Genomic DNA, 26,231 nt, shown 5'->3' with positions numbered 1-26,231 from the left:
CCCACTATCCACGTCGGCGTGGAGTTGAGAATAGAATAGTGTGGCGAGCCACCGAGCCCGAAGCGTGGCGAGCGCAGCGTGCCCCGCGAGGGGACGCGGATACCTTCACAGTTATACGCGTCCCCTCACGGGCTTCACAGGTGTCCGTGGCAACGCGGACACCTGTGAAGCCCGCGAGGGGACGCGTTTACCTGTGAAGGTATCCGCGTCCCCTCGCGGGGCTCGCTGCGCTCGCCACGCTTCGGGCTCGGTGGCTCGCTGCGCTCGCCACACTATTCTATTCTCCACGCCGACGTGGATAGTGGGGGTAAGAAAAAGTCGGAGGACACGTACCGCCGCCCCTCGCGGGGCTCGCCACGCTTCGGGATCACGTGGATAGTGGTGGTGTCGTTGGTAATGGGGCGGTAAATTGCCATTATCAGTCCACTAAAAATTAAATCGGATCGCATCGCATCGTTCAATATCGTGTATGTGCACTTGTGGTATCCGATGCAATGCGATCCGATTTTTATACGGAGAATAGCATGGTGCGCAATTAACTTAGCGGACGCCCAGATAGGAAACAAGTACCGATTTTACTTTCAATAATACCCTTATGTTTACGGTTACCACATAGCCTAATGCAGGGGTGTCCAAACTTTTTGCGACAAGGGCCAGATTTGGTGAAGTGTAAATGTGTGGGGGCCGACCATTCAGTCTGACATTCTTTGAATCATTAATCACATCAGAATGGTCATCCAGTCTGCCCCCATTCACTCTATGTCCCCCAGCCTGCCCCATCACTGTATTTCCCCCAGCTTGCCCCCATTCACTGTATATCCCCCAGCCTGTCCCTCCTTCACTGCATGTCCCCCATTCACTGTATGTTCTCCACTCTGCACCCATTCACTCTGTCCCACAGCCTGCCCCCTTCTCTTAATGTCCATCAGTGCCTCCATTCATTGTATGTCCCCAAGCCTGACCCTCCTTCACTGTATGACTCCCATTCACTGTATGACCCCCATTCACTATGTACTCCACTCTGCCCCCATTCACTGTATGTCCCCCAGCCTGCCCCTGCTCTCCCTTCTCTGAATGGCCATCACTGCCTCCCTTCTCTGTATGTTTCCCAGACCCTTGTGTGAGCCACAGGAAGGAGAGGCAAAGCAGGCACTGCAAGAACAGGAGATGCTTGGGCTCCCGCTGCTGCCCTCCTCCACTCTGCATGTTATGGGAGCAAGCTTCCCCCTTGCTGCCCCCCTCCCCAAACACTGCTGTCACTGTGATTGTGAAGTAGGGTGATATACGATTGCAGCAGCAGGGGTAGGACGCCAAACACATCTGACTGTGGCGGCCGGCACCTCCTCACTGCAGCAGACAGCAAGGTAAAGGCGCGCTCGCTGGGGCCCCACCTTTAGTATTCTGTGCTGTGCTTCCCACATCTGATGCTCTGCCTGCTTCCAGCTGGAGGGCCACTGGAATTGACAGCACGGGCCGCAATTGGCCCCCAGGCCTGACATTGGGCATGCCTGGCCTAATGAATATAACATGTCTTTATATTCCATTACATATTCTATTATGTAAATGTTGTGACACTCAATAAAAATTTATGGTTATAAAAAAAAGATTTTATTTTCATAGCGGTGTAAAGGATTATCTATAGGGTCATCTACACATGACTGATATATAGTATATTAATTATCGTAGATATATGGGTAGCAAATGTCTTGTGTCATAGCCTATACCAGGGGTAGCCAACTCCAGTCCTCAAGAGCTACCTACAGTTCACGGTTTCCAGCTCACCTCACAGGTACACAGGTGCACTCATTACTGACTGACACATTTTAAAAGATCCACAAGTGGAGCTGAACACTTCACTTGTGATTCTGTGAGGAGACATAGAAAACGTTAACTGTTGGTAGATCTCGAGGATTGGAGTTGGCTACCTCTGACCTATACTATATACTGCTTATAAAAGTCCGGTCGTGAAAAAAAGTAATTTCCGCATCCATAATGAAAACCCCATGTAAAAGGGTAAATATGTGTCTTATTGGCCGATCACAGTGATAGCGACACCACCATCATCACATCATACTACGCAAATAAAAAAGGATCCTTTTACGGGATGTACTAATAGCACGTCCCTTATTTTACAGCGGATTGCAGGCAGCAGGGAATTTTTTTTTTTTATAAATTGTTTAAATATCTTTTTCCAATTAATATTTGTATAGTACTTAGGAGCACGTAATAAGAACAAACAAGACCCCCCACCCCAAACTAGTGTGTCTGAGACCCTGCATGTTGCCTCGCCCCACTCCAGTGCCTTATCCCCTGCCTGTCACTCTGGCCCCTCCCTACTGCCTGAGCCTCAACTTGATACCCCGCCCTCCAGTGTCTGTGTCCTTACTTGATCACCCGCCCCCAGAGTCTGACCCGCCACCTCATTTCTTTATGCAGATATGTCCTGGCGCGAGCAGGGGGGCGTCACCAGGAAAGGTTGCGGGGTTACTCCGCACACCGCGGCCATTGGGAGGTCTGGCGGAAGCGTTGCCTCTTTACATAATTCGAATGTTTTGTAACAACCTCGTGGGGCGTGACGTCACTCTCCGCTCTCCTCCCGATCACGGCTGCTGGTGCACAGGTAATACTACACAGAGCACTAATATTACGCTGTTACTCAGGTAATGCTACAGACAGGATACTACACGGTTACTCAGGTAATGCAACAGGCAGGATACTACATTGTTCTTCACGTAATGTTTCAGACAGGATACTACACTGTTACTCGGGTAATGCTACAGACAGGATACTTCACTGTTACTCGGGTAATGCTACAGACAGGATACTACACTGTTACTCGGGTAATGCTACAGACAGGATACTACACTGTTACTCGGGTAATGCTACAGACAGGATACTACACTGTTACTCGGGTAATGCTACAGACAGGATACTACACTGTTGCTCGGGTAATGCTACAGACAGGATACTACACTGTTACTCGGGTAATGCTACAGACAGGAAACTACACTGTTACTTGGGTAATGCTACAGACAGGATACTACACTGTTACTCGGGTAATGCTACAGACAGGATACTACACTGTACTCATGTAATGCTACAGACAGGATACTACTACACTGTTATGCTGGGTACCCACCAGGGTGACAAGGGTCCGATCCCATCAATCTAGATCCAATTCCGACCGATTGGATGTAGATTGTGTGGTGATTGTGCCATTTTCTGTCCTGGTGTGGACCGATACCGATATGATGCATGTAGGATCTGTAAACGACCATACTCCCAGGTGCGGGTCGCATACCTCCCAACAGTCCCGATTTTATCGGGACAGTCCCGATTGTCAGGGCCTGTCCCGCTGTCCCACCCGCGGGCGGCAGTGTCCCGCGGTGTGGGGGGGGCTGTTGGGAGTCCCCCCTGTCAGCTGCTAAGCAGCGGGGAATAAACGCTGTGCGCATGCGCACAGTGTCTATTCCCGCAGCCAGGGGGCTGGGGGCATGGCTAGAGGCTCACAGAGCCTCTGGGTCATGCCCCCATAGCGGCAAAATGGGGGCGTGGCCTCGTGCGGGGGGAGCCGTGGGTATAGGCCACGCCCAAATTAGACCACGCCCCCCGAAATTTTCGGCAGCGTCCCGACTGCTGAACTGCCGAGGTTGGGAGGTATGTGGTCGCCATCGGATTGGACCCCCTCACGGTGCACATCGTGAGCGGGTCGTGCTCCCCCCGCGTCATCGTGAGCGGGTCGGAAGAAACACTGATGACCCGCTCGCGATGTTTATCGTCAGCGGGTTGTCCTTGTGTTTTCCCCCCGCATTACTCGGGTAATGCTACAGACAGTACACTACCCTATTACTCAGGTAATGCTACAGGCAGGATACTACACTGTTACTCAGGTAATGCTGCAGGCAAAGCATTAATGCTACACTGTTACTCAGGTAATGCTGCAGACAGATTCCGGAATCGACACGGGATGCGGTGAGTGTGAACGGGTATTCCGGGTCAGCGTGGCCCAGATCCCGTTCACTGCAGTGAAAATGCGCCGCTGGGAGGTGCTGACATCTCCCAGTGCCGCCCCGGCCAAGCCTCCAGATGACGCCACCCGCCCGACTTCATTCCGGGTCGGGTGGCCAGTGTGAAAGCACTTGCAAGCCGGGTCGCACCCGGAACTTAGAACCCGGGTTGCAAGTGTGAAAGGGGTATTACTCGGGTAATGCTGCAGACAGGATACTACCCTGTTACTCGGGTAATGCTGCAGACAGGATACTACCCTGTAACTCGGGTAATGCTGCAGACAGGATACTACCCTGTTACTCGGGTAATGCGGCAGACAGTATACTACCCTGTTACTCGGGTAATGCTGCAGACAGAATACTACCCTGTTACTCGGGTAATGCTGCAGACAGGATACTACCCTGTTATTCGGGTAATGCTGCAGACAGGCCATTAATACTACACTGTTACTTGGCTAAAGCTGCTGGCAGGATACTACGCTGTTACTCAGGTAATGCTGCAGGCAGAGAATTAATAGTACACTGTTACTAAGGTAATGCTGCACACATAATACTACACTGTTACTTCAGTAATGCTGGAGACAGAGCATTAATACTAAGCCCTAATAATACACAGTTACTCAGGTAATGCTGCTGGATTGTATAGCTGCACATACATGTATATTGCTCAGGCTCGCAGTATAACTGTAAAGTATTAAACAGAATCATAACTATAGTAAAACTGAGTTTTAAAAGCATAATATTAAAAAAGTCCCTATAATGTATTTCTTTATTTAAGGACTATACCCCTGTGTGATATGTTTGACCCTAACCTATAATCTTACAGTGCCACGCAGACGCCATGACGCACCGCTCAATCCACTGGTTCCGGAAGGGGCTGCGTCTCCACGATAACCCCGCCCTCCTGGCAGCGATGAAGGACTCTGCAGAGCTCTATCCCATTTTCATTCTGGATCCATGGTTCCCCAAAAACATGAGAGTTAGTGCCAACCGCTGGAGATTCCTCATTGAGACACTGAAGGATCTAGATGACAGCCTGAAGGAAATTAACAGCAGGTGCCAGAGTTTGTTACTGTGGTTGGGTGGCTCTTTGTAAGATGTCCTGAGACCCTGATAGTTTGGAGGCGCAGCCTTTTTAGTTGGGTTAAAGTATATGGGTATATAAGGTGTTCATTTTGGCAATTTTAAAAAAGGGAAAAATTATGACTTTATTTAACAAATTCCCCAACTTTCTAGTAACATGTTTTTGGCCAGCCTCCACAATCCCAATCGGGTCTCCCAGCTGTAAGCGGCTGCTCTGGACAATGGTTTGCCCAGTTTCAAATGAGTGTAATAACCACTATAGCAAGAAAATCACTAATCTGTAAAAGCAGGACTCATGGATGTTTTGCCCCTGCATGTCCATATTTACTACCGTTAGAGATACTGTAGTGTGTACAAATGAGACCCGTGGGCTCCCTGATCTACCTAGCGACACTCCCTCCAGTCTATACGGACATCTCACAATGGCCCCTGTCCTGAACTTCCCTATAAAGTGTTTCCTTGCTCCACACCTGTGGCCTACTAATAGCATTCCTAGTACTCAGGATAATAATCTGAATTAGGCAATTTGAGTGGAGGAGGGGGGTATCCGCTAATCAGACAGATTACCCACGTCCGTACCAGAACTGGGCCCTGCATGAGGTGCTGCATGGGAAATGCTTCTTGATTGGTGCTTCTCCTGGTTGATGCTCCGCTCGTTCTGTTCCCTCCAGGTTGTTTGTGGTGAGAGGGAAACCGGCCGAGGTCTTTCCCCTGCTGTTCAAGAAGTGGAAGGTGACTCGCCTGACTTTTGAATTGGACACAGAACCGTACTCAAGGCAGCGGGATGAGGAGGTAGAAAAGCTAGCGGCTAAGCACAATGTGGAGGTCATTCAGAGGGTGTCAAACACCCTGTATGATATAGACAGGTAGGTCCAGCTTGTTCGCTGATGGCTGCAGTAGCTGTCTGTTATCATTAGAGACAGGATTATATGCATTTGCATATTTTGCTCATTCTCACTGGTTATTGCATATTTTACCTAAAATCTAGTGATTGTGCATAATTTAGGCCCCACCTCCTTTCCACCCGCGAGTCTCAGCACTGCTTTCCAGGCTGCTGCTGGCCAGGTAGTGGTAGAGTGTGCAGTGTGGGGAACCTTGGATGTACGATATGTCTGACACTGCTCTAGGCTGCCAATCCATGTTGATAAAAGTCAGTCGGGCGGATGCCATTACGAAGCTCTTGAACCTTTGCCTGCCCCTGGCCTGGGACTTCACACCAAGAGACAGACTTCTGCAGCAGAGGAGGTGGGCGAAAGGGTTGTGACATCACGCGGCGCGGAGGAAATACTGTGTTACAGTGAGTATGCGGCGCAGGGAGGAAGCCTATCACTGCGCCGCCCTCACACGCTATGCTGATATTTGAGCCATCGGCGCTGGAGATGAGGGTCCGTGTAGTTGATGCAAGAAGAGCTTTGGATGCTGCAGTCTGCTGTAGCAGCCAGGAAGAAGAAAAATCCTGTGTACAGCATTAGACATCTGCAGATGTTGTGGGCCCATTTTTGAGGTTTATTTGCAACTAATTGTATGCTGATTTTTAAATAAGTTAAAAATTACTTTTTTTATTTAATGTAGCATATTTTAACACACTTCATGCATATTTCAAGCTTTTTATGTAGCATATAATCCTGTCTGTAGTTATCATTGTCCAGTGTGGTGTGTGTAATACCGCTTCCTGTCCTGTAGAATAATCGCTGAAAACAACGGGAAGCCCCCTCTGACCTATGTCCGCTTTCAGACTGTCTTGGCCTCTATCGGCCCCCCGAAGCGCCCATGCCATGCTCCGACAAAGGAAAATATGGAAGGTACAGTCTCCAGTCTGTCCGCCAAGTGTCATTGAATCAATCACTGTGCAGCTGAGAATAGCAACATTACATATTGTATAAAACATTAGCGCTTAATGTCCTTCCCACAGAGTCCACGGACTAGCATCTCCCCTGGTATAGTCCTATACGGTAGTTTGCTCTTTTCAATTTGGAGTGATTATACTAAAAGCGATGTGCAATATACATCTTATCTGCTGCAATCTAATTTGATGCTTCACAATAGTAAATGGGTTTTTACTCTTCGTGCAGCAGGGGACACTGCAGTCTGGATGACTGATGGGGATGTAGCTGGTGTACTGAGGAGTCAGCACTTCTAATCTTTTGTAATGGCTGGCTCCTCCCCCCTCTATCCCCACCCAGACCCCAGGCTAAGAAAAAGTGCACGAGGAGTCGGTCTCCTGGGCAATAGCTCCTGAGGGGGCTTAGGTTTTTATTTTATTTAATTTTTAACAAGGAAAGAACAGACAGACCCTTTAGCAAGGGTCTGCCTGCACCGAGGGACCCTGGAAGGGACTGGTCGTCACCGCGTGCGGTGCACCTCCCAGATCCGAGCCACCGGAGACACCTCTTGCAGCTTGCATTACGGGTCCTCTGGCTCTCCCCCACACTCCAGGGACATCACAATGAGGTATGACAGCTGGGGGCCGCCATTGCACGGATGGCTGACAGGAGGGAGCCGGGGCTCTGACAGGCCGTTACTCACGGTACGCGGTCAGAGCGTAGGTGTAGTGGCTTCAGAGCTCCGCCACCGGGATTAATATGGCGCGACGGAGGGGGGGGCGTGATTTCCGCCTTCTTCCTCACCCTGTCCCCCGTCAGTGGACGGCGCGCACAGCGGGGGAAGGGGTTTAGAGTTGGTTCCTCCTCTTGCTGCTCAGCACCATTACAGGCACACGCTTCCAGCGGACTCCCTCCAGATCAAGGCAGACCCTGGGCTCCCAGCTTCCTGACCTCTGAAATGCGTGCTCCCATCACCAGCTACAGTACTGTGAGTTGTTGTGGGGGACTTATCTGTGCACTTAACACCAATTTGGGGTTGGCTGTGGCTCCTCTCTCCGTGTCCACTCAGGCCCTAGCTTTCGGTGGTGACAAGTCTGTGTACAGTGTGTGTGTGTGTGTGTGTGTGTGTGTGTGTGTGTTCTGGCTGTTTTCAAACAGCATAATGGCAGGAAAGGCAGCAACATCAAAAGCTGCCCTAAAGCTTTGTTTGCAAAATATTTAAAGACCAATACACTCAGCACGTAAAAGGGATGTCCTTATGTGAGAAGTGTTACAGGGAAGTTCAGGTCCCTGTGGTAGTTCATTCACAATCTCCTACTCCCCAGTCTTTACTCAAGCGGAGGACCCCATTCGGTCTGTCCTGGCTGACTTGGCTGCGGAACTGGCAGCATCTCGTAGGGAAAGGGAGTCCCTGCAGGTGCAGGTTCTGGTCTGTCTGTTGCTGAGCCTCCATGGGCCCTAAATCTTATTCAGTCAGTGAATAATCTAGCTCAGTCGGTAACTGGGTCCTCTCAGATTTCTTAGGGCCTTATTCTGATCAGTGCGGCCCGATCAGAAATATGCGGTCATGTCCGTGCAGGCGAATCCCCGCCTTCCATACGGATCGCCACCTCCGTCCGTATGCGGATATGTGGCGGTCCGCATGAAAGTGGACGGGGATACGCCTCCTCCATGTTGGGAGCAGCCCCTGCATTCGATGGTCGCCGAACATCGAATGCAGGGCCGCACGCTCCACCAGGTCCCGCCACCCAAGACCACACGGACACTTGTCCGTGTGAAATCATGTATGGGGGCGGGCAGCTGACATCCGGCGATGTCAGATGCCCGCCCCCTACACACGCGTCACGGCCTCATTACCATGCATACGCCCCGCGTTTGCATGGGAACGCCCATGAAACGCGGGGCGTATGCATAGGGTAATGAGGCTAAGTAGCCCCTCACGCCCCTCTACGCCCCCTGTGCGGCGTATAAAGAATACGTGCGGTGAAATCGCCTGCACATGCGCAGAGTGACCTCTGCACATGCGCAGACGATCAACATCGGCGGGACGTCCGCAAGCGGTAAAATCCGCACCGATCAGAATAAGGCCCTTAGTCCGGTCCCTCCAAGAGACCTATTACATCTGTATTGAACATAGACTCTGATTTATGAGAATGATGACCTTGAGGAAGGAGAGTTTACCACTCCCTTGGTACAATCTGTACAGGAGGAGCCTGGGGAAGACCGGGCGTAGATGGTTTAATTAGGGTGGTTAAATCCACCTCAAACATTGCAGAGGATTCAGTCCCGGAGGAAAAAATATAGTAATGTATTACTCGAGAAAGCGTTACATGAAACTAGAGAACTCCCACGAGAAAAGCTGTTAAACTCAAAGAACAATAGGAATAATAAAAATTTGCTTGTTTCAAATCACTTTAATATAGGATTTAATACGCAATATACGGGTTACTATAGATCCATAGAACAAATATTTAAAAGAAATTGGAAACTTACTTGAAGATCCCATTTTAGTTAACATCTTGCCTAAAACACCGAAATTTATTTATAGGAGAGCTGCCAATCTTAAAGACAAAATAGTAAAAAGTGCGTTTATGGAACAATGGGGCAGATGTATTAAGCCTTAACGAGATAAATGCAAGGGTGATAAGGAGAGATAAACCTCCAGCCAATCAGCTCCTTACTGACTTTTTTCAAACACAGCCTGTAACATGGCAGTTAGCAGGTGATTGGCTGGACGTTTATCTCTCCTTATCACCCTTAAATTTATCGCTTGTTAAAGCTTAATACATCTGCCCCATAGTCCCCTGAGTTCCATCGCTGTGGTGATTGCACAATGTGTAATGCTTGTCCATCAGAAATGAGAACATTTACGGAGATAAAAATAAAGGACCGTATTATTAAACCCAAACAATTTATTACATGTAACACAAATTACGTGGTAATACGCCATTAGGTGTGCATGTGATAAAATATATACGTCGGTAAGACAAAAAGGGGATTTAAAGATCATCCCTTTTCTTAAAATTTTTTGGAAGTACATAGTCGCTCCATTAAATCTATTACAGGTTTTTGGGGTCTAGAAGCTATAAAAATCAATTGGCGCTATAATAGGGATATTCGCCGGAGATGAGGTGGATTTTTAATTTGGCATCCCTATCACCTTATGGCCAAAATCACGAATTTGAGTTCAAATGGTTTCTTTGATTTGTTTATGAGTATTTTATGCAATTTCTGTGACCTGGTTATGTACATTTTTTTTTTATAAATTCCAGTTTTAGTATGTAATTTTGGGTGACTTATAATGTTATTGTAACTGTACATGGAGTAAGCACATTTCTGTAATACTTTATCGATTTTATTAGAGGTATTCTGTTTTTTTCAGGGACATAATCCAATGTTTGTTTGCGTTCCACCAGCTTAACCTCCAGTTCCGGGGGGTTTGCACTTATTTGTATACCAGTCCGTATATTATGGCTTCTGCGCGCCACTATACAGGAAGTATGCGTTTCACAAGCTTAACTTCCGGGTTCCGGAGGATGGCACTCATTGTTATACCAGTCCGCATAATACAGACTTGCGTTCCATAAGTCATATAACTTCTGATACCCGGAAGTGTGTGTTCCACAAGCTGCACAGCTTCCGACATCCGGGAGTTTGTATACCTGATCACTGCAGCTCGTGCTTTAACCGGTCATGTGACTTCCGAGGTTTGCGTTCCATACCCTGGAAGCATGAAGCCCGGTCTGCGTGTCATCACCGTGAAATGCTGTTTAAACACACACTGGACTTTTCACATCCACTTGAATAGTGAGTATGTTATTCCACATAGGAAAGGTACCTTATATACTCTTTGGCGCTTGCTGTGGTCATTTTATTAACTTTATTCAGATGCTACCTCTGAACCGGAAGTGCTTCCTCCATGGTACTATTTATATCACTGCCAGGTCACTCACTCTCTATCCTTGAGAAAGGTGGCTGTGTCCGCCGAAACTTGTTGGCAGAAGAGTGAGTGATGTTGTTTTTATTCATCTTTTTGCTAGTATTGTTCAAGCTGTTCCGTGGCTGGGGAGCAGTGATGGAGGGCCACGTTTTTCAGGGTCGGTGGACTCGGCAAGAAACTGCGCTCCCTTTCAACATGTTGGAGTTGCGAGTGATTAATCTAGCTCTGTTACATGCACACAGCCTTCTAGTAGGGAGGGCAGTTTGTATTCAATCGGACAATGCCACGGCGATATCGTACATCAATCGCCAGGGCAGTACGAAGAGCCATGCGGCTATGAAGGAAGTCAGGCCCATTCTGGAAATGGGCAGACGCTTACTCAGAAAACTTCACCGTCATTTTCATCCCGGGTGTCGAGAACTGGGAAGCAGACTTTCTCAGTCGCCGTTACCCGGTGAAATGGTCCCTGCATCCAAAAGATTTTCAGCAGCTTACTCAGAGGTGGGGGACCTTTATTGCTCTAGGTCCCGGGACCCAGCGGCAGTGAATGCACTGTCAATCAAATGGGAGTTCGAACTTGCTTATCTGTTTCCACCATTTCTTTTGATTCCAAAGGTTCTCAAACTGATAAAAAGAGGGTCAGGTTCTGTGATTCTAATTGCACTGGATTGGCCAAGGAGGTCGTGGTTCTCAAACCTGCAGTCTCTTCTTGTGGAACCTCCTTGGTGACTTCCTCTCCATCCATATCGTCTCCTACAGGATCTGTTCGCCTACCCAAACTTGCCTTGGCTTCGTTTGACAGCCTGACTGTTGAGGCCGACCTGTTGAAACAGAGCGGTCTTCCACCAGTAGTGATTCCTACCATAATGAGTGCAAGAAAAGCGGTCACTTCCCGGCATGATCACCGCATCTGGAAGGCCTATGTCCGTTGGTGCGAGATAAGGAAGTATCCGAAGGCTTTATTCTTCCAAGATTGTTAGAATTTCTTCAGACTGGTCTCCGTTTTAGGTTCCCTAAAAGTCCAGGTCTCTGTGCTTTCAGTCTTTATTCACAGATGACTCACTGTGATAACAGAGTAGCAGACTTTCCTAAAAGGAGTGTTACGACTTCAGCCACCTTTTGTATCTCCCTTGCTGGATTCTCCAGATTCTACAGTCAGAGGTCTTCGAACCTCGTGAAGCGGTGGACTTGAAGTTCTTTTCCTGTAAAACTATCATGTTGTTGGCCCTGGCGTCCGCACGCAGGGTATCTTAATCGGGGGGCCTTATCCAGTAGACCTCTCTTCTTGATGTTTCATAAGGACAGGGCTGAATTAAGGACCAGTAAGGATTTCTTACCGAAGGTGGTTACAAAGTTTCATGTTAACCACCCTATTAGGTTCCGGCCTTCACAGAAGGCCCTGTCTCTTTGGATGTAGTTCGTGCCTTACAGGTGCATAAATCAGACTGCTTGTTCATTCTTTAGTGTGCGGAAAAGAGGTTAGCCGGCATCCAAGCAATCATTGGCCCGTTAGCTTTGTTTCATGATTCAAGAGGCTTATCCCCATGCGCTCAGGCACTCATTCCACTAGGTCTGTTAGCACCTGCTGGGCTGTTTCTAGGGGAATTTCTATCACTCAGGTGTGTAGAGCGACCACTTGGTCAGGCTCTAATACCTTTTTTCTTTGTTTTTACAAGTTTGACACGTTTGCCAGTTCTTCAGCTTCATTTAGCAGGGCAGTTCGCCAGGAGTCCCTCCGCTCTCCCACCTGGGAGTAAAAGCTTTATTGCCCCACCAGTCATCCAGACTGCAGTGTCCCCTGCCGCACAAAGGGGGAAAAGAGGAATTTGGTACTTACCAATAATTCTCTTTCTCCGAGGCAGCAGGGGACACTGCACACCTGCCCAGCAGTTGTACTCCTGCCATTTTGCCTATGTACATATCTGTTTGTGTGCGGGTCTTGTTGTTATGCATGTGGCTAACTATTTTCTTATCCAACTTGCTTGCCTGTCTCTCTCCTCTCAGACAGTTTTTCTAAGACTGGGGTCTGGGTGGGGATAGAGGGGGGGATGAGCCAGCCATTAAAAAAGAATAGAAGTGCAGACTCCTCAGTACACCAGCTCTATCCCCATCAGTCATCCAGACTGCAGTGTCTACTGCTGCCCCGGAAAAAGAGAATTATCGATAAGTACCAAATTCCTCTTTTTGTATTCAGTGTAGAAACCATTTCCACAATGTGCATATAAGGGGTTATTCAGACCTGGTCACTGCTCTGAGCCCTGCGATCATTATATATACGCTGCCCAGCCAGATTGAGATCCCACCCTGTGCAAGCCTGTGAATTGCTTAGCGCAGCTTACCGCTCACCTGTGTTTTCCCTGATGCTCCCAGAAAATGGCTGGGTACCAGCATCCAACGTTGGTTAGCTTCTTGTCCATCAACTTGCGTATGGCCAGCAAAGAAAAAAGTAGCATGATTTTATCACAGGGTGGCCTTGCGCATGCGTTCTATGGGCCATATCCATATCCATGTGCAGTCTATCAGTAATCACCCAGCCTGCGAAATCACAGTCGTGTTATCAGGTCTGAATATCCCCCAAAGAGACTAACACAGGTTGGAGACGGCTGAATGCTTATTCCTGTTATGAGTCCATGCTCACACTGTCCATTCTGCTCCGCCAGGTTGCTGCACGCCGTGGCAAGCCTCCTATGAAAAGAAGTATGGTGTCCCCACATTGGAGGAGCTAGGACAAGACACTCGGGAACTCGGACCTCACTTGTACCCTGGCGGGGAGAGTGAGGCGCTGCGACGGCTGGACTTCCATATGAAGAGAACGGTCGGTGTCCCTGGTGACTCAGAATGACAAGATTATTGTGGGGTCTGGGCAGGCAATAGCCCCAATAGACATACCATGGCGCTCAGTCACCCTCTCCATCGTGCCATTGTCACTGTGTGTACACAAAACCCTCCGGTGACACCGCAGCCTTCTGGGGTTGTAATAAGCGGTTATAGAAAATGTTACCGAAATAATGTCACATAGACCTTGTTAGAGCTGACACAGTTCGGGGTGGGGTTAAAACAAGGGTGTTCCCTCTGTGCCCTCCCCAGCCTCCATTATATCTCAGAGGTACTCATGTGATTCTGACTCTCCTGCCTCTCTATCTGAATTCTGTGGGATCACCCCAGATTTAGGGTACAGAGGTGGATATCTGGCAATATGGGTTCTTTGGTGGATGGTCAGACATGGAATAAGCGTATGGTTAGTTTGAGCTGATAAAATGTCCAGACCCCAGGGTAGGTATAATTAGGGAGTGGGCAGGTTATAGGTCCAGTAATTAGAATAGAGAGGTGTAGGTAGTTTTGCTGTCTGCATTGTGACCTTTCTTACTCTTTTCCCTCAGGCCTGGGTGTGTAACTTTCAGAAGCCAGACACCGAACCGAACTCCCTGACCCCCAGTACCACTGTGCTGAGCCCCTACATGAAGTTTGGTTGTCTGTCTGCGCGGACCTTTTACTGGAGGCTGGTGGAGATCTACCAGGGGGTGAGACAACCAGCAGCCGGAACATAGCACGTCCTGTGATCGCATCCAGTTCCTGCATTATAAATGCAGGTACTAGCAGAATGCACTTCACTGAAACTGTGGAGGCGCCCTGGGGGAATACCCTGCTTGCTTCATCGCTAACATTAAAGGGGAGGGGCAATTCTGTTACCTGGATTGTTTTTGAAACTGGCTGCATGCAGGCACTTTGTGTATTCCAGCCCTAGGAATCCTGCACTTACTCGTCACTCATAGCAATGGCCTGTCACACAAGTATGGCTGCATGACAACAGACTGCAGATAGAGCATGCACTGCTTTGTACATGTTCATCTTCCTTGCTCTGAATCTGTGCAGGAACCTGAAGCAGCTGATTTCCTCTCGGTGCCAACATGTCAGAAAGTTGTCAATACACTTTCAAGGTCACATAAGACAGGGAGAAAAGCAGTAGGGGCCCCATGCTGCATATTCGGGTAACAGTGAGGCCCAGAGAACTGCTGGGATATCCCTTCTACCAGTGCATTCTGCTAGTAACCCATGCCAACCAATGGGATGAGTGCTTTTATTACTTTGACTTGCTCCGTACAGATGATAGCTAAGCTCTTATTGGTTATTGTGGGTCTATTTCATTCATGTCTGTATGTAAAGGTTAGTAAAAGGAATCGAAAAAGGCAGAGCTATCTTTGATTTCCTGTCCCCAGAAAAAGCACTCCTCTCCCCCCGTGTCACTTCATGGACAGCTGCTGTGGCGCGAGTTCTTCTACACAGCGGGGGTCGGAATCCCCAACTTCAACAAAATGGAAGGGAATCCTGTCTGCGTCCAGGTGGATTGGGCTGACAACAAGAAGCACCTCCAGGCATGGAGTGAGGTAATGTATCCCAGACCTACATAATTGGACTATTGCTTAAGGATGTCCTTTTATGATATGGGGCATGGTGGGTCTCTGACCATGGCAAGCGCCGGGGTGATAATGGTATGTGGTGGGGTGATAGGGATATGGGGCATGGTAGGTCTCGGACAATGGCAAGCGTCAGGGTGATGGTGATATTGGCCTTTGTAGGGTAAAAGGGATGCCCGGCATTAGACTGCGCATGCACAGTCTAATCCCGAAATCACGGGATTGGATGCACCAATCCCGGGATTGAAATCCCGGTGTTTTGGGGGCCGGATCCCGCCATTGGCCACCCTAGATATGGGCTGTGGTGGGGTGATAGGGATGTGAGGCAGGGTAGGTCTTGGACCATAGCATGTATCAGGGTGATAGGGATATGGGCTGTGGTGGGGTTATAGGGATATGGGGCACCCCACTTACCATGGTCTCTGACCATGGCAAGCGGTGGGGTGGTAGGTCTCCGACCATGGCAAGAAGCAGGGTGATAGTGATAGGTATATGGGACGTAGTGATAGTGACATGGGGCGTGGTAGCGCTATGGGGTGTGGTGGGTCTTCGACCATGGCAAGCGGCGAGGTGATAGTTATATGGGGCATGGTGAGGTGATAGGGATATAAATCATGGTGGGTCTCCGACCATGGTGACTGGTGGGTCTCCAACCATAGCAAGTGTTGGAGTGATGGGGAAATGGGGTGTGTTGGGTCTCTGTCCATGGTGATCACTGGGGGTGATTGGGATATGGAGCAATACAGAAATTGATGAGAAATGTTGGGGTAGCTATAATCTTAGGCCCATGCACCCTACAACAGATTTATCCGCATGTCCTAATGAGCCCACTGGATAGAAGTATAACTTTTTTCCGTTGGTTATCACTCTCGCACCTCCATCTGTCTACATACATTATTTAGAGAAAAGAGTGTGCATTGCATTTTCATAGGACAGTACATCTATTCAGGATGTCCTTGCTGGAAGATAGTGAGTTACTCACATCAGTCCTCATTAAACTGTCTTCTCTGGCGCAGGGCAGAACCGGTTTCCCTTTCATAGATGCTATCATGACGCAGCTGCGGACTGAGGGCTGGATCCATCACCTGGCTCGGCACGCTGTTGCGTGTTTCCTGACACGTGGAGACTTGTGGATATCATGGGAAGAGGGTCAAAAGGTCAGGTTCAAAGAAACCTAATAATCCTTCAGTATTCGCTACAGTATATTCTTATGTGACCAACAGGGCCTGTTCTTGTGTATGAGAAGTGTCAGCTCTGTTGATCAGGCTGTATCTAATGAAATGAAGGCTTGACCAGATAAAAAGGTTACATTTTACGGCAAGACATTTACATAGCTGACCAGGTTGGAGTGAACGTGTGTTCCTTAGTGGGAATGTTGCTGCAGCACCTCTTTCCCGCACAGGGCTACTGGCTTCTCTCCTGCAACTGTAAAGGTGACGGCTCTTCAGAGTCCACTAATGTTACACATGACCTGCACTTTAATGAGAATGCGCCAAATATCCACCGCAGTCTATTTTAGTGGTTTAGTTCCCTGAGTGTCTAATCTAATATCAATGTCGCCCTGATTCACCGTGTTCTCTTCCCACAGGTATTTGAGCAGCTGCTGCTGGATGCAGACTGGTCTCTGAATGCAGGGAACTGGCAGTGGCTCTCAGCAAGCGCCTTCTTCCACCAGTTCTTCAGGGTGTACTCCCCGGTGGCGTTTGGGAAGAAGACAGACAAAAATGGAGATTACATAAAGTGGGTACAAGTGACTTGTGTTATTCTTTAGCAAACATTCAGGATTTGGGATCTCTTAGACACAAAGGGCAATATTCAATAGTTTTTCACCAGCATTTCACTTCTCTATTTCCGGGATGGTGAGCTGAAATGAGCAAATGCGTTGCTAATCTTGACCATAATGAGCCCGATATGTGCAAAAAAAAATTAGATCAATTGAATATAGCCCTACGATCTCCTGCCATTTTAGACTGGGGATCGGGTGCAATTTAACAATTGAATACCACCCAGTGAGGCAGATGTATTAAGCTTGGGAAAGAGATAAAGTGGTGAAAAAGTTGAGACAAAGTGGAAGGAGATAACGCACCAGCCAATTAGCAGTGTTGAAAAATGACAGTTGGGAGTTGATAACATAGAAGGTACATAGAGCACATCATAGATGTATATCAAAGATATACAGCGACATATAGAAATGAGAGGCATGCATGGAGCACAAATATAACCATATTTTAGAGCAGTCCTGATATACATCTATGATGTGCTCTATGTACCTTCTATGTTATCAACTCCCAACTGTCATTTTTCAACACTGCTAATTGGCTGGTGCGTTATCTCCTTCCACTTTGTCTCAATTTTTTTCACCACTTTGTCTCTTCCCCAAGCTTAATACATCTGCCCCATTGGGTCGTATTCAATTGTTATATTGCACCACTCATTCAGCCTACCCATGGCGGTTCTACCGCCAGCCCGCCATGGTGGCGCAAGGCATCGCAATCAATTTTAACAGCTTGGCGATTGCCGGATGAGTGCAATACCAGTGATCATCCACCAGGTGTCACTTTTTGAAATCTTCACAGCGCATGCGTGAAATGTGTGCTGCAGCGTGTGAATGAATTGACTTCAGTATTAAAAAGCTCTGTCGCGCAGGAACTACTTTGCTACTACTGTACTGTCCAGTAAGCTACAGTACAGCTCTTATCAGGTGTGTAGGCTAGTGGATAAGCGCGCCGCTCTGCATGTTGTACATTAAAGTACAGTATGTGCCTGAGTTTGATTATTAAAGGGAACTTCTTTTTTCCAACAAATTTACAGTAGGTCAGTTACTGTATATTTAGCACACAAAAACTCCTGCCTCCCTATTAACCTTTCCGTGCATCTGCATGGGCACAGACGCTAGTGCGTCTCATTGTTTTGGTCAAAAGGCGCTAGGGTGCATCTGAGTGGAAAGTCTGGCTGCTCTTGTCAAGTGTTTGTAAAGTAGTGGATAAGCGTGCCACTCTGCATGTTTTACAGTATGCCTGAGTTTGATTCATAAAGGGATCTTTTTTTAAAAAAAACAGCTATAGTACAGTAGGTCAGTTAGAGTATACAGTATTTAATACACACACAAAATTCCTGCCTCCCTATAAAGATTTCCGTGCATTGTACTGGAACAGTTATGCCCCTTTCAGACCGCACAAAAAAAACGGTATTTTGCCGATTTTTAACCATTTTGAAACGGTAATCTGTGCAGTCTGAAAGGTGCAAAGTGATTTTACAGTTTCCCAAAAAAAAAAAAGTTTTTTTGGAAACGGTAAAATAGCAGGGTCCTACCTGTTTCAGATCCGTTTTTTTGGTGTCAAAACGGATCTGAAACGGGATTGCTACCCCCAGTGCAGGGAGGGGAATAATCGCACTGGGAGCAGGGGGTCCCTACAGTGTATATTATATCAGTGGCGGGGTCCCTGCAGCTACTAGTTCCCATACGCTGCAGGGACCCCGCCACTGATATAACATACACTGCAGGGACCCGCTGCGCTGGGACCCCCGGGCAGCCTCCCCCCCCCCCCCCCCCTGTGTCCATACCAAGCTGTTTTGCAGCCTCTCTCCCCCTCCCCCGTCATACCTCCAGCGTCTGCTATCACCGGACGGAGTGCTGTAGATAGCCGGCTCCTGTCCTGCGGTGAGTGTCCAGCCTGTTAAAGCGATTGTGAAATCGGCTCACACTGCTCCCCCAGTGCACTGTGGGCGGTCCAGGGGGGGGGCGCGCAGGGGGGGAGAAAGGCTGCCCCCCCCCAATAAATTAATCAGTTTTGCGGGAGGACCCGCGGGCAGCCTCTCTCCCCCCCTCACACCCCCCCCCCCCCCCCAGCCTGGACCGGCCACAGTGCACAGGGGAGCAGTGTGAGCCGTTTTCACAATCGCTTTCACACCGCAAACCTGCTTTAGACCAGGTATTTAGATGCGCTGTGAAAGGGGGTAAACTTCCTCTGACACGTTTTAGAAAACGTTTTAAATCCCTGGTCTAAAGCAGGTTTTGCGGTGTGAAAGCAGCATTATAGAGATATCACTTATAGCTGTAAGTATAATGGGGAGACATAAAAGCTCCTCCCGAAGTTCCTGGATGCAAACACACTTAGGGGTATTCAATGCTCTGGCGAGCGCAAGGTAGCGAATCCTGTTTTGGATTCGCTGTGCTCTCGCCAGGAAATATCGCTCCTCTTTCATTCGTGAGCCTCCCCCAGCCCACACTATTCAATGCGTCAGGGGCTCGCTGCCCCTGACGTCGAATATAGGCGAATACAGTATATGCAGTGGCGAATCCCCGTGTCCCCTCTGCACAGCCCGCAGCAGCAGTCCTCCGGCAGCCCCAGCGCTGACATCACCGTGCTGTGGCTGCCGGAGCTAAAGGCCTGCTGCTGCTGCTGCGTCCCTGTTCTGAGGCTGTGCGGGGGCTCCCTGCATGAGTGAGGGGGTCAGGCGGCAGGCGAATATGACATGGCGGAGGGAGCCCGCGCACAGCCTGGGGACAGGTCCAGCAGCAGCTGTCCTCCGGCTCCAGCAGTCCCAGCGCTGACATCACCGTGCTGTGGCTGCCAGAGCCAAAGGTATACTGCTGCTGGGGTCCCTGTTCTGAGGCTGTGCGGGGGCTCCCTGCGACATCAGTGAGCCCCCCGCTGGAGAATCTCAGCAGCAGGGGGGAAAAGTGCCATGGCAAAGGGGGCGGGCGAATGTGGCATGGCGGAGGGAGAGCACTACAGTACGCACAGCTCCCCCGCCTCTGCTCACTGAAAGCAGCAGTGGCTGCTATCTGCAAAAGATTCGGGCTGCTGCTGCTGGTCCCGTCCCTGTCAGCTTGTCCCCCGCATATCTCTCCCCCCTCCCGTCCCCTCACCTCCCTCCCCTCACCTCACCCCCAGCAGAAGGGCTTGCAGGGTGCTGCTGGTGTCGGAGCCGCTGCACTCACTGGTCCCGATCATCGGGATCAGTGTGCAGTGAATATATGAATATTAATGAGCGGCTCCGGCTCCCGGCCCCCTGCTGGCGAATGTTTAAAAAAAAAAAAAAATGTTTAAAAAAATATATATATATATATTAAAAATATATTCATGTGCTGCAAGTATATGAATAAAAATAGCATGCCCCTTCATAGGAAAAATATTCTGATTTTTTAACACCAAAAAAAAAAATTAAAAACGCTTTAATTTAAAAGATCACATTACAGTTCACCTAAAAAAGATGACGAATGCTAAACGGAGAATCATGGCGAAAATCAATGGAGAAAGCAGTTCTCCATTTGAGCATTGAATACACTGTCGGCGAATTCCACTAAAAACCCCATTGAAAATCACAGGCAAATTGTGGAGAATAATTTACGGCGAATCGGCAGACATTCGCTGTTCATTTGTGGCGAATTGCCTCCATTGAATAGGGAGAATTGTTTTTTCTAACAGAAAATTCGCCGTAAACCCAGCGACTTGCCAGATTCACTGAAAAAAAACCGGCGAATCTGAGGCATTGAATACTGGCCACTGTCTTTAGCCTCTCTATACAGTATTTCCTATTTACGGTACTCCAGTAGTAATAAGCTACAGTAGGTGGACAATTGGAGATGACCCTTACTACGGATGCTTGCCGCTTCTTACTACTTAGTCTACTCTGTAAGCCAAGAGTCTCCTCTTTCATATGGTATCAGTCTCAAGTCTATAGGACACATAGAACCAGAGATATCAGGGTGCAAAATAGACACAATTTTCCCCCATTGACTAGAATGGACCCGTTAATTCAGACCCACCATTCTGATGTTTCAACTCCACGCCGACGTGGATAGTGGGGGTATGAAAAGGTCGTAGGACGCGTACCGCTGCGCTCGCCACGCTTCGGGTTCACGTTGATCGTGGGGTGGCGTTAACAATTGTGGGGGCCATTTCACACTTCAGGGTGCCTATTTGACCTCTGTGGGCCATTTAACATTGTTTCCTATGGAAAAATCGGGTCAATTGAGGCATTGAACATGAAAATCGGGTCAATTGAGAAATTTAACATTGTTCCCTATGGTAAATCGCGGGCGTCGCACCCTATTTTTAGTGCATTCAATGCCCGCGATTTTTTTACCTGCGATGCCCACGATCAAAATCGTGGGCGCCGTGCTAGGTAAAGAGTACCTGTGATAGTAATGCCAATCAAGTAAAAAAAAAAAAACCAATGCACTGTTTTTGAAATCTATAAATGTAAAAAAATATATACTATTTTTTGCATTTTTGGAGCACTGTGAGTGTGGTATCTTTTGTCTTCTCAATAAGAGTGCCTGGTTGTCAGATCTTGCTAATTCCATCCCAGTGAGGAGGTAATTGGAATTATGCTGCTCTCTTTGTATATGTTTTGCAAAGATAGACAATCCTGTGTACATAAATAAGAAATAACTTGCAATCTGTAACTGTTACAATAAGTATTACAAGTAGCAGTGTAAACTGTAATGTATCATTTTACATATCGCTTCTGTTTATTGACAGAAAAACCGTTTTGCATCCCCTATGCTGGGAACATGATTGGGCTGCATTAGAACATATAATTATGCAAAAGATTAGCCAGTATATTAACTGTTAAATATGTTAAAGTGTATTATGATGTAATAAACAAATACATCTAATGTTAAGAAAAATAAAATCAATTGATTCAATAATAACAGGTTTCAAAGATGTTGCACATACTGTATTGTCTTCTTATTTTTTTATGTTGTGTTTTGAGTTCAGTTTATACAAACCACTTGTGATTGATGTCCACTATTATTAGACTGTTTAAATTGGGTCAATAAGCATATGAAAAGGAAATAAAGTATTGCTGATCAATCCTGCCTAGTAATTAACACAGTGATTGGCATATATGTACTGCTGGACACCACGCATAGAATTATTAACTTGTTGTTTTTTGAATCAATGTTCTTGATTTTTATTTTTCTTAACATTTAGATGTATTTGTTTATTATAGCATAATGCACTTTAACGTATTTAACTGTTAATATATTGGCTTATCTTTTGCATAATTATATGCTGTAATGCAGCCCAATCATGTTCCCAGCATAGGGGATGCAATATTGTTTTTCAGACCAATTAATGTTTAAAACTGCCACAAGTAAAGACAATAAACAGAAGTGTTTAAAATACTGCACCTAAAGAACACATTCATGAGACACACAATAGTCACAATTGTGACCATGAAAATGGGTCAATTAGGTTTTTTTTCCCCCCCGCCAAAGTCAGTCACTTTGCACTAGGACAAGCTTGTACTCCTTTTTTTTTATTTTTATACTATGCTAAAGTATATTAATGAACCACTCTCAGACATAATGTTCATCTAAAAAGCAAATCTTAAGGTCTCTTGCCAGAACAGAAGTTGACTCAGATCAAAATGCTTTTGCACGTTTCTTATTCAGGTCAAGTCACAACTTTTTCACACTGGCCGATTTTTTGAATTTCTCAATTTCAATTATTTCACTCCGCCCTACTGAGTACTGCGCAGTCCGACATGAACGCAGAGTGTGGTACTAGTGTGCTGCTTCTCACTTATTCTCTGTCTCGTGTGCACCTAATAGGAAGTACCTGCCGATCCTGAGGAAGTTTCCAGCAGAATATATATATGAGCCCTGGAAATCCCCCCTCAGCCTGCAGGTGCAGGCTGGCTGCATCATCGGGAAAGATTACCCCAAACCTATTGTGGTACATGAGACTGTCAGTAAGAAGAACATCCAGCGCATGAAGGAGGCTTACGCCAGGAGATCAGGGGCTGGCGCCGAACAGACACAAGGGCCAAGTAATAAGAAGGGTGAGAAATAAGTGATCAATGGTGTCATAACGCATTGTACCAACACAGGGTATTAGTAAATACGCCAATTACACTGCAGAGGAAGACGCAGCGGAAATGGTTGTGCTTCCTTCAGACAAAATTAATTTATAATCTAATTGTGCCCTCTTGCAATTGTTGTGAAATACACTGCTGTATCATACCTGGCGATATATGGAGACAGGTGAGATTCTATATAAATAATTTTTTTGCCTTAAATTTCACTTTATTTACAAGCAAAGTAAAAAAACAAACAAAAAAAATGCACAACTGTGCAAAGCCAAGCTGCGCTGCAGGTGGGGCACATTTAACAATGCAGAGTGTTAGATTTGGGTTGGGGGTTTCAAACTGAAATCCAAATTGCAGTATACAAATAAAGCTGACTAACTTTTGTGGGCACCATGCAAAAGCAGCCAGTATTTACCTTGCAAAGAAAAAAAAATCTAACTCTCTGTACATGATAACATCTGCCCCACCTGAAGTGCAGCACCGTTTTGCCTATGCCACAATGCTTTGCTTGCAACTCTGAATCAGGCCCACAATGAGTAGCACTTTGTATTTGGGAAAGGAGCAGATCAGCGCTATTACCACTACAAAACTAACAAGAACATTCCTCGGACAATGGTTGCTGCATAGAGCAGGGGTTCCCAATCTTTTTTTGAAACACGGCACCCTAGAGTATCAGATTTTTTTCACGGCACCCCTCAGCCAAAAAAAATTAATTTGATTGGGTTTATATGCGATTCCTAGGGTCTGTTATGTGGTAAAGGGCAGGATTTGTTTCTGTTTGTACACATTTTATGATTGGCAGCCACCAGCACTGGTTTTGCTCATAAATATTTAACCATTAATAATTTGAGTTGGACCTGGACCATCAAGGCGCGGCACCCCTGCATGTGTCCCGAGGCACCCCAGGGAGCCACGGCACACAGTTTGGGAACCACTGGCATAGAGTGAACTTATGCCTGATACACACCAGAACGATGCAGATCGTAAGAAGATTGTACGATCGGCTCATGCTCTGTTGGAGCACACGAGCTGAATCCGATCTCGACCTGTACCCAGCTGAATGGTCATTTCCAGATCATACCTGCTGCAGGTAGGATCTGTGAAACGACCAGCAAGACTGCGCATCGTAAATGGCCCAAAACATGCGCAATTTACATACAAACGGTCAAAAGGTTGTATCTAAATTGGGTGTTTTGAGGCCAAATCGTTCTGGTGCATACCCTACATTAGGCACAAGATTGCGTCTCCTTGGACAGAATGATTAAGAATATAATCTGTGTTTATCTGTTGCAGGAGAGAAGAGGAAAGGGCCGTCTGTGGCTGAGCTCATTAAGAAGAAAAAGTAATATTTGTACCACAGAAAACAACCTGTAAACCGGTGTAACCACAGACATGGTCTGCGCAATGGCTGCAGATTCTAATTACACCGGTCACTTATAATAAAGGACAAACGATACTAAGAAATGTGCTTATCTGGCAAAGAATGGGGGTGGCACAGTGCCAGCATGCGATTTCAGTCTGAGCATAGCTGTATAGTGTTCTATGTTGGTGCTATAGAGAAGCACGACCATTCGGTTTCTGTACACTGAGGTGGCACTACTAAGCTTCTGCTGTTATTTCCCACAGTCTTCACTCCTCCCATTGTGCATGTGCCACCATCTTGCACAATATCCTTATACACGGTGGTGGTGGAGGAAATCTGCGCTATGTTAGTGACTTCCAGTGCCTGTTGCACTGGAAGAAATAAATTTATGATTTTTGTATGTTTTTTTTTTCAATAAAATATGGCCGATTTGAACTCAGCATAGGCTCAAAGAGTGGCCAAATATCTCTAAGGAGGACTTTGTTACATGGTTTACCCTGATACAGGATAATATATTGGGATACTAACTGATCTGGTACTTCAGGACATTTCACAATTAATCTTGCAGGCTGTCCAGGCTAAGGCTGGGGGTTGTTTCAGTCATATTGACCATTGTCAAAAAGCAGATATTAATTAATTAATTAATTAGATAAAATGTTCTACCCCCCTCCTTGGAGATGGTAAAGAATGCTCTCATTAGGGTTTTATATTATGAACGTCGTGCTTCCCTTCCAGATATAGAAAATGGTGTTACAAAGTTTATGAAAAAAATGGGAATCAGTTATTGTTAGCTTGGCCCCTGATGTACAGACACATATATTTAAACTTTTTGAGACTACTGAATGGTTTTTGTACAGACAACTAGGTAATACACTATGTACTCTTCCTACGTGATGGATTAAAACTGTTGCCTCAATATTGAAATTGCCCTTCCAAGTAATGAGGCATGTTATGTGATCTGTTCTTATCTTGATAGTTTTCTTGGTGTTTCTTCCTCCCCTCTCCCAAATTCTGATATCTGTTTACTATATGTATGATGCTTTGGTGATACTCTCTATTTCTGGAAGTGTAGCAGATGCAAATACTGTGTTTTATGTATACAGATGTTGATATACAATCTTTGTATTTTTATACGATTACTTTATCTGCTTTTGGGATATTGTTAGTACATTTGAAATGCCAATGTATGCTATATATATTATATATTTCATTGAAGTGTCTTCTCTAATATATATATAAAAAAAGATGGTAGGCTGTAAAATGCTGCTTCTCAGCACAAGTTGGCAAAGAAAAAAAAATTCTGATTCTAAGTTGCACATACTGGTGTCTGTATACGTCTGCTACAGACTAATGCCTGGTGGGCAGCCACGTCTATGAATGTGCAAGGACTGAGTGTCTGGTCGCACCCTCCAGACTTTTACCTAGTGCAGATTCCATCAGAGTGTCATCTCCAATGTGAGTGATTGTGCGTCTGTGTGCAGCTGCTACAGTCACCTGCCCAGAAGATAACAGTTTCCATACATGCGCTAAGCGAGCTACCAGTCTGCAACTATGTGCATACACAAAAAAAAAACAATGGTGTCTGCAAGCAGCGGTATGGCCGATTTCAGAATGGGCCACAAGTTTTACAAATTTGATCTCATAACCCCACTGTCACTTGCAAAACTCATCTATCCCACAGTTCATGTCCTCCACGGCACATAACTAAATCCCACTCACTGTGACTTCATGCAGTTCCCCCGACCTCTTCCCGAGGATGTGATGTAGTGAACA

At 46.9% G+C, this 26,231-nt stretch overlaps 1 protein-coding gene across 4 annotated transcripts; it reads left to right on the top strand.

The window, feature by feature from the left end:
* Positions 1-2,461: 2,461 nt before the first annotated feature.
* On the top strand, positions 2,462-25,682 carry LOC146042679 (cryptochrome-1-like). 4 transcript variants are annotated; one of them, XM_083162809.1, is made up of 11 exons: positions 2,462-2,620; positions 4,834-5,063; positions 5,762-5,956; positions 6,774-6,892; positions 13,514-13,668; positions 14,234-14,374; positions 15,071-15,238; positions 16,285-16,425; positions 16,857-17,008; positions 22,839-23,068; positions 24,389-25,681. In XM_083162809.1, exons 2-11 carry the CDS (start codon positions 4,849-4,851, stop codon positions 24,439-24,441), a joined length of 1,569 nt encoding a protein of 522 aa, XP_083018935.1. In that variant the 5' UTR covers positions 2,462-2,620; positions 4,834-4,848; the 3' UTR covers positions 24,442-25,681. The 4 variants fall into 4 exon arrangements, with proteins under 4 accessions (XP_083018935.1, XP_083018934.1, XP_083018936.1 ...); XM_083162808.1 differs by having other exon boundaries at positions 2,465-2,696; positions 24,389-25,682; XM_083162810.1 differs by lacking the exon at positions 2,462-2,620 and adding an exon at positions 2,641-2,660.
* Positions 25,683-26,231: the final 549 nt, after the last annotated feature.

The sequence above is a fragment of the Crinia signifera genome, chromosome 19, assembly GCF_055691185.1.
Source record: "Crinia signifera chromosome 19, ASM5569118v1, whole genome shotgun sequence".
In the NCBI taxonomy this organism is placed as follows: domain Eukaryota; kingdom Metazoa; phylum Chordata; class Amphibia; order Anura; family Myobatrachidae; genus Crinia; species Crinia signifera.
Note: the sequence above shows the minus strand (reverse complement) of the source record. Positions and strands in the feature narration are given on the sequence as shown.